At 40.6% G+C, this 20,577-nt stretch overlaps 1 protein-coding gene across 5 annotated transcripts in view; it reads left to right on the top strand.

Moving 5' to 3' along the window:
- Window positions 1–20,577, top strand: part of zdhhc1 (zinc finger DHHC-type containing 1) — a 91,471-nt gene that overhangs the window by 37,484 nt on the left and 33,410 nt on the right. For 4 of the 5 annotated variants that reach the window (XM_041192361.1, XM_041192360.1, XM_041192362.1 and 1 more), the window contains 3 exons: window positions 5,059–5,214; window positions 7,208–7,320; window positions 10,914–10,999. In XM_041192361.1, the coding sequence (XP_041048295.1) occupies window positions 5,059–5,214; window positions 7,208–7,320; window positions 10,914–10,999 (355 nt within the window). The remainder of the gene's footprint in view (window positions 1–5,058; window positions 5,215–7,207; window positions 7,321–10,913; window positions 11,000–20,577) is intronic. The other variant, XM_041192364.1, reaches the window with a different exon arrangement.

The raw sequence follows: 20,577 nt of genomic DNA, 5'->3' as shown, positions 1-20,577 counted from the left end.
AGTCTGTGCAGCCTAGCAGTCCCCACCCCCAGCATAACCCACATTGGAGCCCTTTTCCCAATTGGGAAAAAATGACTTGCCTGTGCCTCTGCAAATGCGCAAAGCCTCTTCCTTAGTGTCCTATGGGCAATACTTGTGAGCCGCATTCACACAAAAATTGCGTCCACTCACCTCAGAGTTCCCCTCGACGTTCAGATCACCAGGTGCACCCTTTTAAAGGCAGTTGTGAAGCATGCCATTCTGAAGTCATACTGATGTGGGCAGTGAATTTGATATGGTGGGGGGGGGGTGGATGATTCCAGCGCGCAGGTCTTATAATGAGATGCTAAAATATTGAAATTAGGTTCCTGATGTGCGGCAGTGACAAATGCACTCCGACATTGACGGGTCGAGCAGACAGTTGCAAACTGATGTCATGATGGTGTGAAACCGATTTTTGGCCTTCTCACCATATTGCCACCACACCCCTCTGCCTGCCATGACGCCCAACACCAACAGGACCAGATGATTTTGTCCTTAATTTCTAACACTAGAGTCCTCATTTGTGCCTGTCCTAACAAGGTAGGAATAACTAGTATTTATGAATCAAGTAGAATTTATTAATCAAGATTTTACATATAGTTAACAAAAAACAGCGAAGACAACATGAAAATGTCTCATTCCTCAAGTTCCAAGGATTCCTTGAGCGTTGCCAGTTGAGTCGATGTCATTCTCTTCTGTCTCTGAAGTTGAACTGTGTCTCGGAAGAATCATATCACTGAAGCCGTGATAAAACTGCGTCAACAAAGACTCCAATTTTCCAACTTCTATCCCCACTTCTCATTATTCCAGAATCTCTTATTTGGAAATAGCCCAAATTCACTTCTTCCAGTGGCTTAGGGTGTGGGTTATCTGGTGTCATCCCAGCTCTGTAACTAGAGTCATGTAGACTGAAGAAAAATTTCCATCCCTTCTTCCCTAGGCTCCCACGGTTTACATTCCATTGTGAATAAATGACACATTTTCTCTAAATATAGAGCATATACAGACAAACAATGTCACATCCTCTTCAACATATTTTAGCCCAAGTCCCACAGATATTAAAACCATTAAGAACAAATGTTAATAACACTTCCTACCATAATGTCAAAACAGAAAGAAAAGTTTCCCTCTAATACAGATGTTCTGCCCTACAAACATGGTTAATCAATTAAACAATGCATGGGTTTTGTTTAAAGATAGTGCCATCCTAAGTAAGCTGCCTTTCAGCCTTTTCTTCAAAGCTGATGAAAAGACTCACAATACAATGGCAAGACAATACAAACGTCCACAATGCAATTAAGACAACATACAACTGTTTGAAAACAGAATTACCTGGAAAAACTCAGCAGGTCTGGCAGCATCGGCGGAGAAGAAAAGAGTTGACGTTTCGAGTCCTCATGACCCTTCGACAGAACTTGAGTTTGAGTCCAGGAAAGAGCTGAAATATAAGCTGGTTTAAGGTGTGTGTGTGGGGGGCGGAGAGATAGAGAGACAGAGAGGTGGAGGGGGGGTGTGGTTGTAGGGACAAACAAGCAGTGATAGAAGCAGATCATCAAAAGATGTCAACGACAATAGTACAATAGAACACATAGGTGTTAAAGTTAAAGTTGGTGATATTATCTAAATGAATGTGCTAATTAAGAATGGATGGTAGGGCTCTCAAGGTATAGCTCTAGTGGGGTTTTTTTTATAATGGAAATAGGTGGGAAAAGGAAAATCTTTATAGTTTATTGGAAAAAAAAAGGAAGGGGGAAACAGAAAGGGGGTGTGGATGGGGGAGGGAGCTCACGACCTAAAGTTGTTGAATTCAATATTCAGTCCGGAAGGCTGTAAAGTCCCTAGTCGGAAGATGAGGTGTTGTTCCTCCAGTTTGCGTTGGGATTCACTGGAACAATGCAGCAAGCCAAGGACAGACATGTGGGCAAGAGAGCAGGGTGGAGTGTTAAAATGGCAAGCGACAGGGAGGTTTGGGTCATTCTTGCGGACAGACCGCAGGTGTTCTGCAAAGCGGTCGCCCAGTTTACGTTTGGTCTCTCCAATGTAGAGGAGACCACATTGGGAGCAACAAATGCAGTAGACTAAGTTGGGGGAAATGCAAGTGAAATGCTGCTTCACTTGAAAGGAGTGTTTGGGTCCTTGGACGGTGAGGAGAGAGGAAGTGAAGGGGCAGGTGTTGCATCTTTTGCGTGGGCATGGGGTTGTGCCATAGGAGGGGGTTGAGGAGTAGGGGGTGATGGAGGAGTGGACCAGGGTGTCTCGGAGGGAGCGATCCCTACGGAATGCCGATAGGGGGGTGAAGGGAAGATGTGTTTGGTGGTGGCATCATGCTGGAGTTGGCGGAAATGGCGGAGGATGATCCTTTGAATGCGGAGGCTGGTGGGATGATAAGTGAGGACAAGGGGGACCCTATCATGTTTCTGGGAGGGAGGAGAAGGCGTGAGGGCGGATGCGCGGGAGATGGGCCGGACACGGTTGAGGGCCCTGTCAACGACCGTGGGTGGAAAACCTCAGTTAAGGAAGAAGGAGGACATGTCAGAGGAACTGTTTTTGAATGTAGCATCATCGGAACAGATGCGACGGAGGTGAAGGAACTGAGAGAATGGGATGGAGTCCTTACAGGAAGCGGGGTGTGAGGAGCTGTAGTCGAGATAGCTGTGGGAGTCGGTGAGTTTGTAATGGATATTGCTGGACAGTCTATCACCAGGGATTGAGACAGAGAGGTCAAGGAAGGGAAGGGAAGTGTCAGAGATGGACCACGTGAAAATGATGGAGGGGTGGAGATTGGAAGCAAAATTAATAAATTTTTCCAAGTCCTGACGAGAACATGAAGCGGCACCGAAGTAATCATCGATGTACCGGAGAAAGAGTTGTGGAAGGGGGCCGGAGTAGGACTGCAACAAGGAATGTTCCACATACCCCATAAAGAGACAGGCATAGCTGGGGTCTATGCGGGTACCCATAGCCACACCTTTTATTTGGAGGAAGTGAGAGGAGTTGAAGGAGAAATTGTTCAGCGTGAGAACAAGTTCAGCCAGACGGAGGAGAGTAGTGGTGGATGGGGATTGTTCGGGCCTCTGTTCGAGAAAGAAGCTAAGGGCCCTCAGACCATCCTGGTGGGGGATGGAGGTATAGAGGGATTGGACGTCCATGGTGAAGAGGAAGCGGTAGGGGCCAGGGAACTGGAAATTGTTGATGTGACGTAGGGTGTCAGAGGAATCACGGATATAGGTGGGAAGGGACTGGACAAGGGGAGAGAGAAGGGAGTCAAGATAACGAGAAATGAGTTCTGTGGGGCAGGAGCAAGCTGAGACGATCGGTTTACCGGGGCAGTTCTGTTGAGTGCCCTACCATCCATTCTTAATTAGCACATTCGTTTAGATAATATCACCAACTTTAACTTTAACACCTATGTGTTCTATTGTACTATTGTCGTTGACATCTTTTGATGATCTGCTTCTATCACTGCTTGTTTGTCCCTACAACCACACCCCTCCCCTCCACCTCTCTGTCTCTCTATCTCTCCGCCCCCTCCACACACACACACACCTTAAACCAGCTTATATTTCAGCTCTTTCCTGGACTCAAACTCAAGTTCTGTCGAAGGGTCATGAGGACTCGAAACGTCAACTCTTTTCTTCTCCGCCGATGCTGCCAGACCTGCTGAGTTTTTCCAGGTAATTCTGTTTTTGTTTTGGATTTCCAGCATCCGCAGTTTTTTTGTTTTTATATTTATACAACTGTTTGAACCCAGTCTCTCAGGCAATCTAAAGTCATAAATCCATTTTAAGTGTAGTTTCTCACAGCTGCCATTCTGTGAAGTGTCCCAACTAGGAGAAATTCAAACTGAGCTATTTAAAAAGCGGTTAAAAGTAAAATCCATAGATATTACTTCAACCAACAACAAATCCTAAAAGCCAGTAGTATTATCAAAATCGTACAACAGTATTCAAATACGTTGAACTAATTTTAAAAAACTTGGACCACCCAACCCTAATTGTATTGCTGAGCAGCTCCATTAACACTTGTATTTGAATTTCTTTACAAATCCAATGCCAGCCAGGCTTTAAATATGCTCTCATGTTGGAAAACTCTTCTGTTTAGAAAGAAAATGATTACATGTATTGTATTTTTCATTAGGATTAGGCATTCTAAATTGAATATACCATGCAGTCTTAATTTCAAATTACTTGGTTCAAATAATTTATTAATTTGCATTGAAGTTTTGCAGAAATATCTCCTGCACTGAATTTGAATTCCTAGCTGTTCTGAATTTTTTTAAACAAAAAATGGCTTTGAATTAACAGCAACAGGCTGTGTATACCTTGCCCCTCTGTTTTTGTGTGTTCTTTGTCTTTGTTTATATGAACCTCATGTGCTCAGATGTGAAAACACTACATTACCAAATCTTTAGTTGCTAAACAGATTTGATGCATTTTATTCATATAGTTATAAACCTTAAGAATAGACTTTTGTCTTAGGGTAAACTTCAAGAAACATTTTTGCATTCTGTGTATGCAACCTTCTAGTTGCCCAAGTGAAAAGCTCAAATCAATTTAACGCATTCATTATTGTTGCACATTTCTAAATACGCTCATTGATTTTGATTATCAAAAACCCTTTGATGGAGAGGGTACTCATTATCCCGTTAGGTGCATAATAGAAATTGAAAGATAATGGACTCTTCAAAACTTGGTCTAATAGAAATGTACGACAGTAAGTATCAGAATTGAACGAGTGTCATACAGGTAAATAATGCATTGTTTTATCCACCAACACGAGGATTTGGACCAAAAATTACAAAAGAAACACTAATATATATGAGAGGCAGCATCTGCTATAAGGCTTTGTCCTGCAAAAATAGTGATAGACAATCAGTAATAACTGACCATTGGAGCGCAGTAAATGGAAGTTTTACTGCCCTGATTTTTTATAAATGGACCCTGAACCATGAAGCAGCAAACACATTGGGAGAGAACTGCAGTGGTGTTTAAATTCAATTAATGAAGTGTTTTATACCTTTTTTTAAAATTTTAACAGCTATAAACGATACGGATACCTGGTTTGCATTTCTGCCCCATGCTGCTGTTCATACAACTGCTACTGTCATTCTTATTGTGTCTGCGATGACTGTTCTGCTAGGTCTGATTTCAGTGTCACTTTTGGGTCAACTTCTGTGCTTCCACATCTACCTCTGTAAGTAACATACAAGATGTTCAGTGCACTTATTTTATCAATAGGATTCTCACTGTATTGCTAAAGAAATTAAGTTTTACTTTTAAGCTTTACATTGGATGTTAAAGATTTTGTGCGGTTTCTAAATGTTTATCTTTGAATATTAGGCTTGATAAAATTTCAGTGCCATACAGTTGCATAAATCAGTTAAGTAGCTATCTAATTTGAAAATAAGTGGAGGTTTAGTACATTGAAACTAAACCATTTGCCACAGGGGGGCAAGATAATCCTAATTTACCAGAAGAGTGTTAGTAATTCATTTAAAGCAGGAATTTGTCCTACACCATCACAAAAGCTAAGGTTAATGTATGAACTGTATTGTTTTAGCAAACAGTAATTTGATTCCTACCATTTCTATGCTGTTTCAAGGGAACTTGGGTATTGCAGACTTCAAAGCTTGCATGGTGTTTTTGAATGAGATTTCCTCATATTGTCTCTATATGTTGATGGGGAAGGAGGAGGAAATTGTAATTTTGGCATATTTGCTGTATGGGTATGGTATTGTAGCAGTTATGTTACTGGGCTAGAACTCAGAAGCCTGAACTAATAATCTAGATAATATGAATTCAAATCCATGCATGGCAGGTTGAGATTTTAAAAGGGGATTTTAAATCTGTGTAAGTGTAAAACTGGTTCGCAAATGATTTTTACGAGAGGAAATCTACTGTGCTTATGTGGTTTTTGCTTTGTGACTCCAGTCCCACACCACTGCCGTTAGTTGACTCTTTGCTGCCCTCAGTTTATCAAACGTTCTCAGAGCAACAAAGGATGGGCAATAAAATGCCAACCTTATCAGCCATGAACTCATTCTGAGATTGATTTATTTTAAAGTGAAAAAGCATTTAATAACTGAATATAAAGATAACCACCAGGCACTATAACTATATAAATTGAAATACAAAATTTCTGAATAGAAGCATTATAGAACTAATCAAATCGGCGGGGGGAATTGGGTGGGAAATCTTTTAGAAAACAAATAGTTTTCTTCTTTAACTTCTCTTTTCTTCTGAAGATCTCATTCTAAAGAATAATTCAATGATGCCAGTTGCCCTCTTCATATGTAAACCTGTGGCGAATGTTGGCAGGCAGTTTGACCATGGAAAGCACCCCAGCTGAGTTAAATTCTCTCTCATCCCCAAACACACAACATTTGCAGTACCTGCTGCTGGAAACCACTGGAAATCTCTGATTAATGCCATGGAGTCTATTGTGTCCCCTGCAGTGAACAGATATGACCTCAATTTGACATACCATGCAAAAGTCTCCCTCACCACTGCACTGAGGAGCTGACGTAGATTATGCATTCAAGCCTTGGAGTGAGGTTTGAAGTCTCGACCTTTCTGAATTAGAAGTGAGAATGCTACCACTGAGTTGAACTGAAGCCTCTAATGGTCATAGACAAGCTGCCCATTATTTTCAGTCCATTAATGGATCTAAAATTGTGGGCAAGCAAGCTAGACTTCCTCACCAGCACATATTTAGAAAATCGTAACCAGAATTTTCACGTAATATTGCCACAGATAAAATCATTTGAACCTTTGGAGGTTAGAAGAACAGTTTGCTTGTTGATTGAAAAATTAAGCTTTAAAAATGGATATTCTAAAAATAGTGCAGACATCCAAAACCTCTGACATATCACCCAGGAGCGAAATTAACATGAGTATTTACCAAGATAAACTTCAAAAAACTCGTAGTGTCTAGCAGCGGGTTTTACAAAGGGGACATTTTAACTTTTTTTTTGGAAAGGTATTAAGGGTTTTCAGCACATTTTACATGGAAATATTTTTCAATTGACAGTCATGTGTCTCTCATTTACATTTGAATTAGGCTTTTCAATAATTCCCAAAGCTATCAATAACATCACAAGTGAATTTTGGAATTGTATTTCATCTTGCTGTGTTTGTAATGTAGAAGTTATAGATTGTGCATTTGTCAGTACCTTTTCTTTTGACAGTGTGGAACCGGCTTAGCACTTATGAATACATTGTGCGCCAGCGTTACCGGCGAGGATCCAAGGTCTCGCCCAAGAACCCAAAGGCACAGGAATCTCCATCGAAATCCAATCAGGTAGAAAGGTTTAAGTTTTAACGTGATTTATGCAAATTATAATTCAAGACACTGTTTACTGCTACTTACACTTTGCATAAATGATAACTTCCCAGGGCCAAACTGATTGAAATACTCATGGTGGACGAATGGTGCTATTTTTTTAAACTTCTTTGGGGTAGGAGGAGATGAATTGCTGCCACTCTTTCTACAACATAGTGGGGGTGATGATGACAGCTGAATAAAATAATTCTTACACCTTTTCAAATAGCAATGTTACTTCATGTAATTTACCACTGCAATGGGCTGTAAGTATGTGTATCTGAGGAGGCTCTGGAAGAGCCAATCTTGGAGATAACTTTAAAATGAAACAGTTGTTGCATATATAAAACAAAGCTAATGTCTTAACTAAAAGTACAAATGTCACCATAGAACCATAACAGCACAGAAGGAGGCCATTCAGCTCATCATGTCCATGCTGACCTCTGCAAGAACAAATTAGCTAGTCCCACTTCCCAGTCTTTTCCCCATCGTCCTGAAAATCTTTTTTCTTCAGGTAGTTATCCCTGTCCTTTCAAAAGCCTCCACCACACTCTCAGGCAGTGCATTCCAGATCCTAACCCCTCACTGTGTTTAAAAAAAAAACCTTTTCCTCATGTTGCCTTTGGTTTTTTTTTGCTAACCACTTTAAACTGTCCCCTCTAGTTCTTGACCCTTCTGCCAATGGCAGAAGTTTCTCCCTATCTATGCTGTCCAGACCCCTCAAGATTTTGAACACAAATCAAAAGTCCTTTCAACTTTCTCTTCTTTAAGGAGAATAGTCCCGGTTTCACCAATCCATCCACATAACTGAAATCTCTCATCTTGGAACAATTCTTGTAAATCTTTTCTGCACGTTCTCCAATGTCTTCACATCCTTCGTAAAGTGTGGTGCCCAAAATTGGACACACAACTCCAGTTGATGCCAAACTAAAGTTTTGTAAAGATTGACCCTAATTTCCTTTCTTTTGTACTAAATGCCTCTACTTATAAAGCAAAGGATCCCATATGTCTTGACCGCTTTCTCAACCTGCCCTGCCACCTTCAACAATTCATGCACATATACCCCCAGGTCCTTCTGCTCCTGAATCCACCCCCTTTAGAATTATATCCTTTATCTTATATTCCCTTTCCTCGTTAGTCCTACCAAATCACATGACTCCTAGAATACTGAAAGAAGGAAGGACTTGCATTATACAGCACCTTTCACGGCCATAGGACATCCCAAAGTGCAAAAAGCCAATAAAGTATTTTGAAATTTAGTCACTGGTGTAGTGTAGGAAATGTGGCAACCAATTTTCCCACATAAAGGATCCACAAATACCAATGAAGTATTGACCAGATAATCTGTTTTAGTGATGCTGATTTGAGGGCTAAGTATTGGTCAGAACACCAGGGAGAACTTTTATATTCCAGAAAGCCATTTGGCTAAGGATGATACTGGAGCCTTTTTTTACACAATTTTAGATTTATTTATGGAATGAAACATTACAAACACAACACCTCCCAACTTAGTTTCAGTAAGTGTCCCAAGTTTCAAATGAAATCTGAGCTAATTCCCTGAGTCTGAATGTTTTTTGGTTTAACATGATGTGAGTTATTATATCTTATGGGTATCTACACAGCGACTTCTCTCATGTTTCCATTAATGATTTGGGCAGGGGCACATGAGGTAACACTTGAGGGGCTTTGCAAACTAAGGAAGACTGCAGGAGGTTATAGACAAGTTAACAGGTAGGTGGAAGCTGCAATACAGTGCCAGAAATAGGAAGTGCATTTTCAGTAAAACTATGAAAGAGAATATGTCCTAAATGAAAAAACTCTTAAGAAAAGGGAGGATATCTAAAAATATTTAATTATATAAATGGAGATAGAAAAAGCCTAATTCGACTCCAGATTATTATAAGAACATGATGGATCATCAACCTGAAACATTGGGCAGGATTTTCGAGGCTAGATGGAGCAGGACAGGAGTGGGCAGGCTGTAAAAGCTAACTGGTTTCCTGGCACCATCAGCCCTCAAGCCATCATCAGAGGGGTTTCCTGGGGGCAGAACGGCTACCTGCTACTTGTGAGGTAGTTAATGGACCTTTCCTCACCAACTGGAATCTTCTGGCTGAAACATGGCCAGTTAAACAAAACCACCTCTTGATGGGAGGATACAGCACTTCATCCCGCTAGGCTCCCCTCCTCCCATCCACACTCATCATGGCCATTGAGCCACAGCTGCAGCACCTGGCCGTCCAGAGGAAGAGATGCCCCTCCACTATCCTGGCCAGGTAGTTATGTCCTCTTTTAATGTAAATTTTATTACCTGGTCTTCAGAGGGCACTTCCATTGCCTGGTTCTCGACAGGGTGCATGTTTAGGAGTCACATTTGATCCTGACATCAAGGTCCCAACCTTAAACTGAAAGCCCTGTCCATTAACTCTTTCTCCCTTTACAGATGCTGTCAAACCTGATGAACATTTCCAGAGTTTTCTGTTTTTATTTCTCATTTCCATCATTTGCAGTTTTTAGTTTTTGAGCTTAACTTACATTTTCTTGATTTTAGGAGTTTGAGGGGTGATCTTCTCAAGGTGTTTAAAATGCTATCAGGATTCGATAAGGTAACAATAGAGAAACTATTTCCTTGGGTGATGGAATCAAGAACTAATGCACGTGATCTTACAATTAGAGCTAAACCATTCAGGAGCAAAATTGGGAAACACCCTTTCACAGAAAAGGGAATAGAAATTTGAAAAAAGCTTTCCCCAATGAGACTGTTGCAGCACAACTTTGGGATCGGGTACTTTTGATTCCAACGTTGATTCCAGAAGAGAAAGGGAAATAGTGACTTGTGTAGGAGTATAGTCTTATGGGTAAATAGTATTCTTATGGCATGAACCTAGAAATTATACCAAGAAATTATAGCCAAACCTAGCTCTGCCTTTACCTGCCACCCACATACGTGGATATTGCAGCAGAGGTTATTGTAGGTGGAAACTGCAATAAGATCAACTAACTCAACCTGGGATCTTTCTGCTCTTTACCAGCCCTGCTGGTATGTTTACCCACCAGCCCATCTGAGAAATTGAAGCAATAAAGTATTTTTTTCTTAGAATGCAAATAAACCACCACTACTAGCCAATGTTATCCCGACTCACATGGTCACCTTTTTGTTTTTTGGCTCCCCACCATCATCATCTCAGTAATGACCTCCCCCGCAACTGGGATCAGACACTAACTTTCATCTTTTCAGTACAACAGGTGGTGTCGGAGGCGGTAAAGTAAGGAGTTGGTTTATATTGAAGTCATGGGTCAGTTGGTAGCACTCTCGCCATTGCATCAGTAAGTTGTGGGTTCAAGTTACAATTCAGGACTTGACCACGAAAATTAAGGCTGACACTCCGTTGCCGTAGTTAGGCAATGCTGTAACTCTGGAAGAGATCAATAAAAAGATACTCGTATTTGGCAAAATAAAACATGATGCTGGTGATGCTACCCAGTCTACGTTTGAAAGAAGCAAACCTTTAATAAAGTTTTTACTACAGCTGCAGAAGCTCTTATGAAATGGATACTTCTATATTTTCCAGAATTTTGGAAGTGCAGGATCTCTTGGATACACAAATAATGGAATTCAGTTCGAAGGCACCTCATTAACAGTGTCATTGACAAAGGAGTAAGTGTTCATTACAAATTTATTTTCCAAATAAGATTAAGAACAATTAATGGGAGCACTATATTAATACTACATATTGCAGTATGCAAATTTGCCACTTGTATAAGCTGATCAACTAAAATCCTTGTACTTTGGATTGTAATTTTGTTGCAAATTAAAAGAAGAAATTAGATAAAAGGCTAGTTTTATTTTAATATATATATTGAATGAGAAGAAATCGACCTGACTGGGAGGTTATAAATAGTGAGACTGCTTTACAAGTGAGTCATTGTGGAGGCTAATACTGTAGCTTATTCTGTAGGAGTGCATTCTTTTGCTTCTCAGGAGGTCACACCATTCTATTTGTTCTGAACACGCCAATGATGCCTCTCACTCCTGGATTGTATTTGTGCGACATGTTGCTTGATCAATGCTTGATTTAAGCTCAAATTGTCTGTGCTGTGAGTTGCTGTGATGATTAGGACAGATGTTCACCCACATCTTGTATGTTGGTTGGTTTCTTTTTTAGAGATTGTTGGTTGGTATATGAGGTAATAGACTCTTAACTTACTGTATAAAATGTGTATATTATCCAAAATCGCATGTTTGAGATGTAAATGATTCATGATGAGGACTTTCAGATATGATTCATATTTTTCATGTGGATTGGGATGAGTTAATTTTGGTCTACATCATGAATGGAATATTTCATGAAGACAGCATCAACCTCTGATACTGAGTGCTGGCTTTAAGTTAAAACTACAAATGTTTTATATGTTATTTATTTTCTCCTGTTAGGCCTGTATTAGGTCAATAGCCATAGGTTTCTGTACAAGCTGTATTTAGAGTAAATATTGCATTATTCGCAACCAAATTAGCCTCGAGTCAGAGGTACAAATTTTCTGCTGTAGTATGAAGGAGCTAATCATTCAATAATTTTTTTTAAAGTGACATTGTCTACGTTAAAGATAATACAAATTTTTAACTCCATTTTGTCACAAAATTGCTTATTGTAGAATATTTCTCTAACAAAATACCTACAATAGCATTGTGAATTATCACATAGGAAAGTGTATGAAGTAATATTTGGCCAAGGGTCAATATAATAAGTAATGATTTACTTGAGGGTGAACCTTCTAGCCCCTTCCAATAAAACTCATTTTTAACAACATGGCACAGTTAACCTTACTACTTTCCCCAAAACTGGCTTAATGCTTCCCTCTGGTTTCCCTTCTGTTAAGTGATACACACTATCATCCCTAAATGATTGCGCTGAACCCTCCTTTCCCAAATGTATCCAACTGCTTCCTTCTCTCTTCCCAAATATGGTTGACATTGCTTTCCTCCCAACCCCTTCCACCTTGCTTTGGAATAGCCTGATCTTCCATGCTTCTGAAATCCACCAGGGCTTATCCTCAACGTTCCCATCACCAGAGTTTCCACATCCCACTTCACTTTTTCCAGCTTATCTTAGGATCTCAGAACATGATTGAGAATCGGGTACGAAGGCGTGGAAGACTTCAAAAAGACGCAACACTCTTCGTAGTAAATGAAAATTGGTAGCCACTATATTGGGCATGAAAAATAGACTTTTCTTACCTAGTTTTAATTTGAAAATAATTGGGCAACCCATTTAAAAGAAATACAGATTCTGTGACACAAAATGAACTGTTGGAAATCCTACATGGGAAACATTCAAATTTGAGAAAGAGTTCAGAGAAGAGTCATGAAGCAGTATCTAGTTTTAGAAAAGGTAAACGTGGAGCATTATATCATGTGGAAATGTATCAGCAGCGCAATGGACAGAGGTTCAATTTAGGGCAAGGCAATATTTAGGGCTAATGTCGGAAAATAGATTATACAGAGAGTGATCAATGGACTGTCAGTAAAGTAATGGAAGCAAGTGCCTTGGAATTATTTAAGACATCTATTGTGATGGTGCAATAAGGTTTTTCCTGGATGGAAGAGCTTAAATGGACCAAACTCAGCAGGTCTGGCAGCATCTGTGGAGAGAGAAACAGAATTAACTTTTCAAGTCCATGTGACTCATCTTCAGAGCATTAATGATTGCCCCAATGTTAGATAATAGATTGATGGTAGTTGCAAACACTAATTGATATGAATGGTTCAATTCTAAGCTGAAACACTTAAGAGGAAACCTGGAATTTGCAAGTGCAGTAGAATGCTTGCAAATGATTGAGAAGACAGGATAATAGCACAATTTGTTGGAGCATGCAATGGGCCAAAATAATGGTTTTAGACATGAGATGACTTGACATAACAGTGGTCACAATCACTCTTTACTCGGCTATCATAGCAAATGTTAAGTTTGATTCTAGGTTCTGCATTTGCACTTTGGAAGATAATTCCATGCAACAATAACAATTTGCCCGATATTTTACACATAGACATCAAACACATTGAGAATGATGCTCCCTCCTTATGAGAAGAGGTATTTCTATAGAGCTGGGTTGCCCAGCATTGGGGCATGTGTGGCCCCTGAACCAGGTGACTCAGTCCTATTTATACTTTTAGTTCTTATGTACTGGTTTGTCCTGTTTGCATTTTGTGGGCTTGGAGGTTAGAAAAGGGTTGTTTTTAAAACTCTATTGCTTTATTGGTGGATAAATCCTCAATCAGAACAAACAAAATCAATTTTATCGGTAGCTTTAGATATTTGCATGTCAATCAGAGCTTAGCTCTAATCTTTATAAATGATCTCAGAGGCTTATCATACACCCTTATGCAACCCATGAAAATAAAGGTCTGAATTACCTGGAAAAACTCAGCAGGTCTGGCAACATCGGCAGAGAAGAACAAAGTTGACGTTTTGAGTCCTCATGACCCTTCAGTAGAACTGTTGAATGATGATCCATATGTAAGAGGCATTTTTTACTTGGAAATATATATATTTTCAGCTGTTAAAGGGTCATGAGGACTTGAAACGTCAACTTTGTTCTTCTCCGCCGATGCTGCCAGACCTGCTGAGTTTTTCCAGGTATTTCTGACTTTGTTTTGGATTTCCAGCATCCGCAGTTTTTTGTTTTTATAAAATAAAGGTCTGGATGGGCACCTCTATCAAATAGGATACTGAATGAAATTTGCAATTTTAAATATACCAGACAAACATTGAAATTATTTTTCACATCTCACAGTTGTTACATCTCAGCAATTCTCTTTTGTTCAGTAGTGGCTTTTTATTTATAGTACCCAACATGAGAATTCACAGATTTGAGCATTATCTCATTGTTTTAGAAAGATAAATTATAACAGGATTCATTTACCAGTAAAAATAACTTGGTTGAGCTACAATCCCAGGATGATGTGAAATTCCAGGATGACTTTATACCCTTACCATGTGTATCAGGTACTTGGTCATGCAAAAAAGTGTTGTGAAGAAACTGATGGATTAGCCATCTAATAGCCCTTTCCAGAAGGCTAAACAGGTGTAGGAAACACTTGCAAAGAAATTCAACCATTCATGAGGCTTTTTGGGTCCATGTACACTGGACCTAATTTGGCCTGGCCCAGCAAATGCAAGCTACCTTTAGACAAGTATAAGCAGATTTATGGCAAAAATATAGGTTACAGTGAGGACTACCAAAGCATGTACTTTTTCCAGCTTTTGAAAGCCACCAGGGAAACTTGATAATTTGCAGGTTCGCTAAACAGGAAATAAGCCACTTTCTCTTATCCTTGGAATATTTTTACTAATATTTGCAAGTTTGATTGAAAGATTTATTTAAAGGTTTGTAAGGAGCTCAATCCTTTTTCTTTAAGAAGCTCTTATTTGTTTGTAAGGTGTTATGGCCATGATAAATTGAGAGAAAGAACTTCTTATTGCAAACAATTACCTCTAGGTCAATTCTCTGTGTGCTATTGGCAGGTTCAGACATGTCTTTGATAGGCATCACTATTCTAGTTTAATTGTAGCAGGTAATATAATGATTAACTTTGTTCTATGTAGCTTAGAAAACAAGATGATCCATATGTAAGAGGCATTTTATTACTTGGAAATATATATATTTTCAGCTGTAATTGCTCTTCATTTGGAGTTCACGAAACTGTCTTTTTTTTATTCTTTCATGGGATGTGGGCATCGTTGGCAAGGCCAGCATTTGTTGCTCATCCCTAATTGCTAGCTATTTTAGAGGGTAGTTAAGAGTCAACTACATTGCTGTGGGTCTAGAGTCACATAAAGGCCAAACCGGTTAAGGATGGCAATTTCCTTGCCTAAAGGGCATTAGTGAATAAGATGGGTTTTTACAACAATCTGTGATAGTTGCCATGATCACCACCACTGAGACTAACTTTATATCCCAGATTTATTAATTGAATTTAAATTCATCCTGCTGCCATGGTGGGATTTGAACCCATGTACCAGAGCATTAGCCTGGGTCTCTGAATTCCTAGTCCAATGACATTACCACTGCCACCATCTCCCTGTCTCTTTTGGGATCATTCTTCAAATGAATTGGCTGCTCAGGATGCTATGACTAGAAAATACTAGCTAATGAAAATTATTTTTTTCTATCATGGGATGTGGGTGTCGCTGGCTAGGCCAGCATTTATTGTCCACCCCTAATTGCCCTTGTGAAGGTGGTGGTGGTGAGCTGCCTTCTTGAACCGCTGCAGCCCATGTGATGTAGGTACACCCACAATGTACATAGCTATATAAATACTGTGGCTACAAGAGCAGGTCAGAGGCTAGAATTCTGAAGCTGGCTAGGGAGTTCCAGGATTTTGATCCAGTGACAGTGAAGGAATGGCGATATAGTTCCAAGTCAGGATGGTGTGTGTCTTGGAGGGAACTTGCAGATGGTGGTGTTCCCATGTGTCAGCTGCCCTTGTCCTTCTAATTGATAGAAGTTGCTGGTTTTGGATTTGCTGTTGAAGGAGGCTGGGTGAATTGCTGCAGTGCATCTAGTACATAGTAAACACTGCTGCCACTGTGCACTGGTGGAGGAGTGAATGTTTAGGTTTGTGGGTGGGGTGCCAATCAAGTGGGCTGCTTTGTCCTGGATGGTGTCGAGCTTCTTGAGTGTTGTCGGAGCTGCACTCATCCAGGCAAGTGATGAGTATTCCATCACACTCCTGATTTGTGCCTTATAGATGGTGGACAGGTTTTCGGGAGTCAGGAAGTGAGCTACTCACCTCAGAATTCCCAGCCTCTGACCTGCTGTTGTAGCCACAGTATTTATATAGCTGGTCCAGTTCAATCTTAGGCCAATGGTAGCCCCCAGGATGTTGATAGAGGGAGATTCAGCGATGGTAATGCCAATGAATATCATGGTGAGATGGTTGGACTCTCTGTTATTGGCGATGGTTATTTCTTGGCACTTGAGAGGTGTGAATGTCACTTGCCACCTTTCATCTCAAGCCTGAATGTTGCCCAGGTCTTGTTGCATATGAACACAGACTGTTTTCATATGATATGTTGCAAATGGCACTGAACATTGTGCAATCATGGAGGAAGCAGCTAAAGATGGTTGGGCCTAGGACACTACCCTGTGGAACTCATGTAGTGATGTTCTGGGACTGAGGTGACTTCCAGCAACCACAATCAGTTTACTTTGTGCTAGGCATGACTCCAACCAACGGAGAGTTTTCTCCCGATTCCAATTGACTTCAATTTTGTCAGGGCTCCTTCATGCCACATTCAGTCAAATGCTGCCTTGACGTCAAGGGCAGTCACCCTTACCTCATTTCTTGAATTCATCTCTTTTGTCTGTGTTTGGACTGAGGCTGTAAGGAGATCAGGAGCTGAGTGACCCTGGCGGAACCCAAACTGAGCATCAGTTCTTTGCAATATTTAGTCCAGTAAGTTGGAGACCAGCAGGCTCATCTGACAGGGAGCAAGTCTCTTTAGATTATCTAGGTGGAAAAATTTGGGTAGTCTCAAAATAAATCTCCAAATTAGAGGACAATTGGTGTTCACTTTTCAATCTTAGTCCAAACAGTCCATTCTGATGGCAGATGCTATCCGTGTGGTATTAGCCATATGAATGCAGAAAATGCTTTTTCCAATTTTCAGTAAATATCTTTGTATTTCATGTTGCTCCGCAGCAAAGATATGCCATTCCTGAATTTAGAAACAGGATACTGCTGTATAGAACTTCAGCGTATAAATTACTTTATTAGAAAAATCTCCAATATATAAAACAACTCTCTTTTTACATTTCCTGGGTCAACCTCTTCCTTTCTTGAAATTTATATTGGAAATGCCTATGTAAACTTGTCACGCTTTAATTGCATTTCCTATAGCATTGTAGCACCTCAATTTTGCCCCTCTCAGCTCCTCATTCTGTGCTGCAGAAAAACTCCAATGCTGCAACTCTACTTCCAAATTGCATTAAAACGAAAACAGAATGTATGATTTTAAAATGGGAGCTGCATTACGTACCCTGATTAAAATGTTTCCCATCCTTTAACCCCACTTGGTCTAAAGACTACACTTGATCTTGACTGCCTATTTTAAATGCCACAATAAATTGATTAGTGTTGATAATGAAGAATGCAGTCAAGTACAATAGTGCCATTTTAGATCATAGTGTAAGGTTTATCTTTGCGCCAATATGCAATATCTTCCTATGCTCAAATTCAAACTCTCTAGTGCTGTTCATCTGCCCAGCTACTGTGTTTCTGTATCACCTAGAAACACTATCTGACTTATACTTAAAATAAACTTAGGCTAGGCTGTTTATTGAAATCATATATCTCTTTGTATATAACCAGACATTTGTTTAAATAGACTTGCTAACTGATAAATAATTACTTTTATTGCTTTGATAAGCCATTGCCTTTGTTTAAAAGCAAGCAAAGCTCAATTCCTCAAACTTGAGATATAAATTATGCATCGTCTTTCAGGGGGAGATGTTGCATGGCTCCTTCAAATCTCGATGCATTGCATTATAGTATTCGGATGTGTGTTTGTTCCCCTGATTCCTCACCTGTTATCTTCCCATTCTCTCCTGTTCCTTTTGTGGGAAGGTGCTGAATAGAGGCAAGATTTTTTTCCTACAAGGAGGGAAAATCACACAGAGCTGCTCTTGCTCACCTCTTAGCAATCATTGTCAGATCAGCATTGGTGGACAGCTGGGAGCAAGTTGCATTCCTGCCGCCTCAACTGAAGATAGTGTATAGCATGGCAAACTAACCAAAAGGAAGGGGAGAAGATGATTTGCATTAAGGGCATCCCACTCTCACTAATCTTAGGTATGCAATCTTAGGTATGTGAATGGTATGAGCAAGACTACAAGGATAACATTTTGGAGAATGGAAGCACTTACACTAAGGAGATTGCTTCTGAAGTTTGGGAATTAGGCTAATTGGGAAGGTAACAGGGAGGGAGCTTTGACCCAGTGCTTGATGCTGCCATTAAGTAAAAGTGTTTCATTCTTCAATATTGTGGTTCACTTCTTTTGCAAAGGTTAAAATTCACTACTCAGAAAAAAATGGAAAAGTTAATGGTGCTTATTTGTTACGTCAATGACTGGGGTAAATTCTGTAACATAGAGCTTGCTAACTTGTTCGATGTTTATGTGATGAGTTTTGAACATTCTTAACTATCTGCTGATTAGAGGTGGGGCAGAAGGCAGATTTGCAGTGATGTATTTGAAGTTGAACTGGTAACACCAGTGTTTTCTATATCTTATTCATATGACCATGGGAGTCTACAACTGTAATTCTCTGCTCACTCCAAAACTGGGATCATTGCATAGATCAGAAGCTAATGTAAGTGGAATAGAGACTCCTAAATGGAGAAAGAGAATAAAAATGGCAAGGTTCGATAATGGATTGGAACAGCAGAATTAGTGTAAAAATCCCAAAATAATTATTCTGAGTGCTTTATGCACCTCTAAAATTAATGAATAATTCCTAAATTGAGTTTAAGGTGAAAGGAAGTTAAATAGCAAAGTTGAAGTAATTTCTTTACAGCGGTTTCATTGCAGTTTCAAATTCTGTCAAAAGGAAAGAAAAGCCTTCTCAAAAACAAAAATACCTGGAAAAACTCAGCAGGTCTGGCAGCATCTGCAGATAGGAGCACCGTTAACGTTTCGAGTCCGAATGACCCTTCAACAGAACTAAGTAAAAATAGAAGAGAGGTGAAAGATAAGCTGGTTTAAGGGGTGGGGGGGCGTGGGGTTGGGAGAAGGAGAGCTGGATAGAGGGCCAGTGATGGGTGGAGACAACCAAAAGATGTCACAGACAAAAGGACAAAGAGGTGTTGAAGGTGGTGATATTATCTAAAGGAATGTGCTAATTAAGGGTAGAAAGCAGGACAAGCAAGGTACAGATAGCCCTAGTGGGGGTGGGATGGGGGGAAGGGATCGAAATAGGCTAAAAGGTAGAGAAAAAACAATGGATGGAAATACACTTCAAAATAATGGAAGTAGGTGGGAAAAGAAAAGTCTATATAAATTATTGGAAAAAGCAAAAAGGAGGGGGAAAACCAGAAAGTGGGTGAGGATGGAGGAGAGAGTTCATGATCTAAAATTGTTGAACTCAATATTCAGTCCGGAAGGCTGTAAAGTGCCTAGTCGGAAGATGACCTGTTCCTCCAGTTTGCGTTGAGCTTCACTGGAACAATGCAGCAAGCCAAGGACAGACATGTGGGCGTGAGAGCAGAGTGGAGTGTTGAAATGGCAAGTGACAGGGAGGTCCGGGTAATACTTGCGGACAGACCAAAGGTGTTCTGCAAAGCAGTCACCCAGTCTGCGTTTGGTCTCTCCAATGTAGAAGAAACCATTGGGAGCAACGAATGCAGTAGACTAAGTTAAGGGAAGTGCAAGTGAAATGCTGCTTCACTTGAAAGGAGCATTTGGGCCCTTGGACGATGAGCAGAGGGGAAGTAAAGGGGCAGGTGTTGCACCTTCTGCGATTGCATGCGAAGGTGCCGTGGGAGGGGGTTGAGGTGTAGGGGTGATGGAGGAGTGGACCAGGGTGTCCCGGAGGGAATGATCCCTACGGAATACCGCTGGGGGGGTGTGAAGGGAAGATGTGTTTGATGGTGGCATCATGCTGGAGTTGGCAGAAATGGCGGAGGATAATCCTTTGAATGCGGAGGCTGGTGGGGTGATATGTGAGGACAAGGGGGACCCTATCATGTTTCTGGGAGGGAGAAGAAGGTGTGAGGGCGAATGCGCGGGAGATGGGCCGGACACGGTTGAGGGCCCTGTCAACGACCGTGGGTGGAAAACCTCGGTTAAGGAAGAAGGAGGACATGTCAGAGGAACTGTTTTTGAAAGTGGCAGCATCAGAACAGATGCGACGAAGGCGAAAGAATTCAGAGAATAGGATGGAGTCCTTACAGGAAGCGGGGTGTGAGGAGCTGTAGTCGAGGTAGCTGTGGGAGTCGGTAGGCTTGTAATGGATATTGGTGGACAGTCTATCATCAGAAATTGAGACAGAGAGGTCAAGGAAGGGAAGGGAAGTGTCAGAGATGGACCATATGAAAATGATGGAGGGGTGGATGTTGGAAGCAAAATTAATAAATTTTCCAGGTCCAGGCGAGAGCATGAAGCAGCACCGAAGTAATTATCGATGTACCAGAGAAAGAGTTGTGGGAGAGTGCCGGAGTAGGACTGGAACAAGGAGTG

The sequence above is a fragment of the Carcharodon carcharias genome, chromosome 7 (assembly GCF_017639515.1).
Source record: "Carcharodon carcharias isolate sCarCar2 chromosome 7, sCarCar2.pri, whole genome shotgun sequence".
NCBI lineage: Eukaryota > Metazoa > Chordata > Chondrichthyes > Lamniformes > Lamnidae > Carcharodon > Carcharodon carcharias.
This window is presented reverse-complemented; position numbering and strand designations above follow the sequence as displayed.